Below are 5,282 nucleotides of genomic sequence, written 5' to 3' on the forward strand. Positions count from 1 at the left end.
GCTGCTGCTGCTGCTGCTGCTGCTGCTGCTGCTGCTGCTGCTGCTGCAAGAGGCTTGCTGCTGCTAGGAGTACAAGGCAGAGCATGAGGAACTGCTGCTACTTGGCAGTCATTGTAACTGCTCTTTCTTAAGAATAGCTAACATGTTTTTTCAAAGTATTGAATTACCTCGAGACTTCATAATTATTACAGTTAAGCAATCATTTCAATTCTGTCCAAGTATAAAAACTAATAAAGTACCTGTAAGATGGAGACAGTTTTAGTGTGTCTGTTCCCTGAACAAACACAGCTGATTCAGTGCATTTTGGTGGAATAAATGTTTGGTATCCTGTTATTTTAATATGCCCTAATCAGAAAATTAAAATAGCTTTTGTTGGCACAAACCCTTTTTAAAGGTGATATAATTAGAGATTTTTGCTGATGCCATTAATTTTCAAGACTTTAATACGACATAAGCGAGCAGTTGAGTAGGGAAAATATTTGCATTTAATACTGCAAAATCTCTTTGCTTTCATAAAGCCGATGGCTTGATCAATGTAAAAAGCATATTTGGAAAGAAATGTATCAGTTTATATATATAGTAACTACATACCTATAGCATCAAAGCTATTAAGAGCACTAATCTAATGAGAGCTGATCTCCAGTTACTACTGGGAACTGCTGCTCAGTTTTGGAGAGGGAGATGCAGGATTAATAACGTTCAAAAATGGGTTGACTCTGTCCAAAGTCAAAGGAAGCTTTTTTTTAATGCTAATTTTGTAAGCAATGGCAGAGCATCCATGTTGTGAGCTGTGCTACGTAGCTGGCTAAGTGGTGTTGTTGGCTTTGTTGCAGAATAGGTTTGCACACTGACATGTAAAAGAAAAATACCCACTTTTCTACTTTGAGAATAAAGCAATTCTTCACATTAACTTCATAGGGATGCAGTGATCATGGGACTTTTATTTTTTCATTGTCAGCATTCAAAAGTTATGTTAGCTGAACTGAATCAAGACTTCTTTTTTCTAGTAAAAATCAGCTACTGCTGTTCCACAAATTCCAAACATACAGCTTTCACCCTCATATGTAACCTTCATTTAATACCAAAGCCAGCAGGTGCTCTGTGGTAGAAGAAGTGCTGGGGAAGGGGACGCTGAAGTGCTGAGAGTAGAAGGGATTTGCCCTTCATCACCTAAATACTGTACTTTAAAGGTGGAAGTCCAAGGCCTCTTCATTCCCTTGCAGGCTGTTTTCCTTCTTTTACTTCAAATTCCAATTAAAATTCTCCACTTCTACAATATCAGGGCTATGGGATTTTGTTGAGTTTTGCCATTATTACTCCTCTAAAATGGGTTCAGCATTATCTGTGGGATTGTGACTGGGTTACTAGATGAAACTTTCAGTTACCATGGGTACGTTGCTATTGCATTCCTCTTTGAGGTCCTGTTGTTCCTGCTTCCCTCCCCTCCCCCCCCCCAATGTTTATGTATCCTGTTTTAAAGGATGCCAACTCTGTTTCCTTTCTGTTTTGCTGTTACTTCAGCTCAGCAAAGCCCATTTACAACTGTGGTATTGATAAAGAGAAGAAAACATTAATATATAATGAATATAGATTAATATATAAAGAATATATAAAAGGTTTATAAAAGGAAGAAAGAAAAACTCAAAACTTTTATCTCAATGAAACTTACAGCTCTCATCCAGTAGTATTTGTGTTTTATGGAGGGGAAACATTTCTTACATGTTTCTTCTCTCTAACTTTTCTGTGTACCATAGCACTTCCCACCGCTTCCCTCGTGCTCTTGACCTGTGCTTTTATCATGGCTATGATCACACGCAGAAGAAGCTTCAGTGAGGACGTGGTGAGAGGGAAGCAGGAAAGCTTGCAGGCTTTCAATTCCTGCTAGGTTCTAAATCCTGCTCCATAAGCTGCTTAATAAATCAAATAGGTTATATGGTAACAAGTATCGAATGGGACTGGGAGAAGAGTTGGTGAGAATGCCTAAAACTGTATTTTTCCCAAGCCCCGTTGCCTTTTTACTAGTGCTGTTTGAAATTGTGTTCTAGTCATGCTTTTGTAAAGAAAGAAGCCCCCAGCTGTATTGTTTTATATAAAATGAGGCTCTGCCCACATCCTTCTAGTTACTGCCCATATGCAAGGAAGTTTAAGCCTTAAACAGTCTTAATACTGTGCGTGCCTCCCTTTGTAGAGGGGTGTTGAATGTTGATGTTTGCTTCCCTGAAATTCTGCCTGATGGAAGGTCACTGGCTTCTAACTCTTAGAATGATTAGTGGTGTTTGTGACACTTGCTTAGGGAACTGTCCCTATTCTCCACAGCATAGCAGGTGTAGGGCAGTTGTGCTGTGCATGACCTCATGGAAGCCTCAGTTTTTTGAAATACAAGTATGGGATTTCTTTTCTACTGTAAGGTTGCTTTGGGAAATTATAGAATTTATTAATAAAGTGTGATAATCGTCAATTGCATTTGCAGCAGTTCTTCAAAGTGGACTCTTTCTTTTCTTCTGATGTGGAAGAATTGAAGTAGTTAGATGTTTTAATTGCCATCTCTTTAATTCCTCCAGAAAAAGTTCGGGAAATCCAGGAAAAACTTGAAGCCTTCATAGAAGCCCTCCATCAAGAAAAATAGGTTGTCAAGCAGGTAATGGTGTGCAGGTGATAAAAGAATTATTGCAATTTTTTCACAGTTCAGTATAAAATAATTATTCATGTCTCCTGGATGTATTTGCACACAGACTTTGTGAAAATTCCTTTTTATTCTGTTCCAATGCCTGGCAGCTGCTGCTTGCTTCTAACATGTAAAACTGTACTTTCATATCTGCTTGTAGCATAAAAGCTGAACTTAGTAGGAATACAATTAATGGCTAGTTGTTCAGATTTGGTTACTCTTGGTTCACTGTTTCTTTCTGTGTTAAGAGACAGTCTGTAACGAACTGGAATGAAAATTAAGGCAGCAATTTTCATGCTTGCAAAGCGTTTTGAAATCTTTTCTTTATAGGCATTATATATTGTAAATAAAAATCATATGCACTTAGATCACTCCTAAATCTCGTATCTCAGTATTATTTCTTGAAAACAAAGGCCTAAGGGCTCTGATGTATTTACATGATTTAAAAAATCTCCTCTTTATTTCAGCAGCAACTTAACACAGGAATGCAGACCTTTCGAGGATACCATGCACAAAGAAGACTGAACAAAAATGCTTTCGTGTCCCATTCTGTATCTGACCTTTTGGGGAAGCATTGTGAAACATTAGAGAAAAAAGAAAACGTCTCCTGGGATTGAGAAACTCAATCAAAACCGGCCTGCTTTTTTTAATTTTTGAAGCTACTTGTATGTGACAGAAGAGCCTGATTTGTGTCTTGATGAGATAGCCTGGGAGCTTGCCAGAGTTCTTCATTTAAGAGTTCTTTTTTCCTAATAGGAAAAAATGCTTTTGTTGTTGTCACCTGTCCTGTACAGTGGAGCTGGATCAGGTTCATAAAGGGATTTTATCTGTTGTCGGTTTCTTGGCTGTAAATGCTCTTAAAAGTTTGACATGAAGATTTTGTATTTGTGTGTACATTAAAACACCCTTCAGAGTCATGCCATTTCTCAGTTATGCTCTGTTACTGAAACAGTCTCTGATCACTCTGGTACAGATTTTAAGCATGGTGTTGAGATATTGAGGGGAAATTGTGAATTTTGTTAAACTCAAAACTCTTGAGAGACTTTCAAGGAATTCCAGTGCTTTCAGGTGAAAGTGCAGACTGCTGTTCACTGACACCTTAAAAGGTTTGGCTCAGGAAATGATACCAATGGGGGCTTTTTTTTTTTTACCAGTTCTTTCCTAATTGTTGTTGTCCCTTGGAATCATGGCCGATTACATTTCATTTCTGCCATTGCACAGACTGATTTCCTTTCTAAATCTTCCCTTTTCAGTAGGCACAAAGTAAACTGATTGTGTAAAATAGAGAAAGGTAGCCTTTACAATTCCAACGAGTCCAACCTTTTCAAGTAAAAAAGCAAAAATATAATTACTTTCATGTTTCTAACAGCTGCTGTAAGACCAAAATCGCTTTGATACGAATGCTGCGCACAAAGTCCCTCCGTAACCACGTGGTGTCTGTAATGCAATACAGTAAAAATAAAAACTAAGTACAGTCATTCTTCTCCTGCATTTTAGTCACTTCTGACAAATGTAAGTGTGATATAGGCTCTGTATCATAGGTGCCTGGTGATTAATCACTGTATTTTTCTGCCCACACTTCGCAACAGATGATCTGGATACACTTCTGAATAGATCTGTGGAAGAAGGCATTAGGCTTTACACAGTTTGTTTTGGAGTTGTCTCATTATGAAGGTTGAAAAAATTGGTGTAGGTTTATTTTCCTTTTTGGAAAAGGCAATTGATTTCTGACCTCCTGGCAATTAGAAGAGAGGAGCCTGACTCTGTCATGACAGTTACTGTGCCTGTTTGCTCACAGTGAAAACAATAGAAATTTAGGTAAGGTGTTCTCGGATATTCAGATAATTAAGTACTTAGGCTATTGTATGAAAACTTAACATAGAGGTATTCATAAAAAGTTGAGGAGTTAAATACTGCAAGGTCTCACTGCTTGGGGATTCTTTTTGTTGTTGTTTAAAACTGCTTTTCTGTAAATGAGTTTTTAAGAACGAAAAAATGAAAAAAGGCTTCTATGATCATCATTCTCTGACAATAACTTTAGAGATGTATATTTGCAGTTCTGAAAGAAGATTCCATCGGCTGTACAGCAATTGAAGTAAGTCTGTACTTGCATTAAATGCCTCTTTGTATAAAAAAAAAATACACAAAACTTTTGCATTTACGTCAAGAGATCACTGTCAGAAAATTCCGTGTAATGTAAATGTTGCAAAATATTACATCCAGTGGTCCAGTATTCATCTCTCAGTGTGATGTTCCTGTAGTTCTAGTTCCAACCTCTGTGCTGCTCATCTAAGACTTAGCATGATGTATTCCATGGAAACTAGGTATTTATTGAGTAAAAATGTAACTGAAGGAAAAATAAAATGTGGATTTTGAACACAGTGCTATTGTACCTAAGAGTCATTTGGGCTTTCTTTTTCTCATTTGTTAAACTGTGAAGAAGTATATTGTTATGGTACTAAAACATCTGAGTCAGAAGCGTTGTGTTAGCGCCGAGTTAGTGATAATTATATTAAGTGTTTTATTTCAGTACATGAAATAATGATTACCACTGAGAAATGTTGAAGTAAGGGGTCTGCGAGTTTGACCCAGAACCCCGTGAGTCATTTAAAACTCT

At 37.4% G+C, this 5,282-nt stretch overlaps 1 protein-coding gene across 7 annotated transcripts in view; it reads left to right on the top strand.

Annotated features, from left to right (window-relative positions):
• The window catches only part of OPA1 (OPA1 mitochondrial dynamin like GTPase), a 49,704-nt gene extending 44,647 nt beyond the window's left edge, over positions 1–5,057 (top strand). For 4 of the 7 annotated variants that reach the window (XM_042820436.1, XM_042820441.1, XM_042820440.1 and 1 more), the window contains 2 exons: positions 2,562–2,638; positions 3,133–5,057. In XM_042820436.1, coding sequence (XP_042676370.1) covers positions 2,562–2,626 — 65 coding nt within the window. In that variant the 3' untranslated portion in view covers positions 2,627–2,638; positions 3,133–5,057. Of the gene's footprint in view, positions 1–2,561; positions 2,653–3,132 lie in introns of all 7 variants that reach the window. The other 3 variants (XM_042820438.1, XM_042820439.1, XM_042820437.1) reach the window with 3 other exon arrangements.
• Positions 5,058–5,282: the final 225 nt, after the last annotated feature.

Source organism: Centrocercus urophasianus, unplaced genomic scaffold (genome assembly GCF_019232065.1).
Source record: "Centrocercus urophasianus isolate 14NV4802_14NV808 unplaced genomic scaffold, USGS_Curo_1.0 seq_19, whole genome shotgun sequence".
NCBI lineage: Eukaryota > Metazoa > Chordata > Aves > Galliformes > Phasianidae > Centrocercus > Centrocercus urophasianus.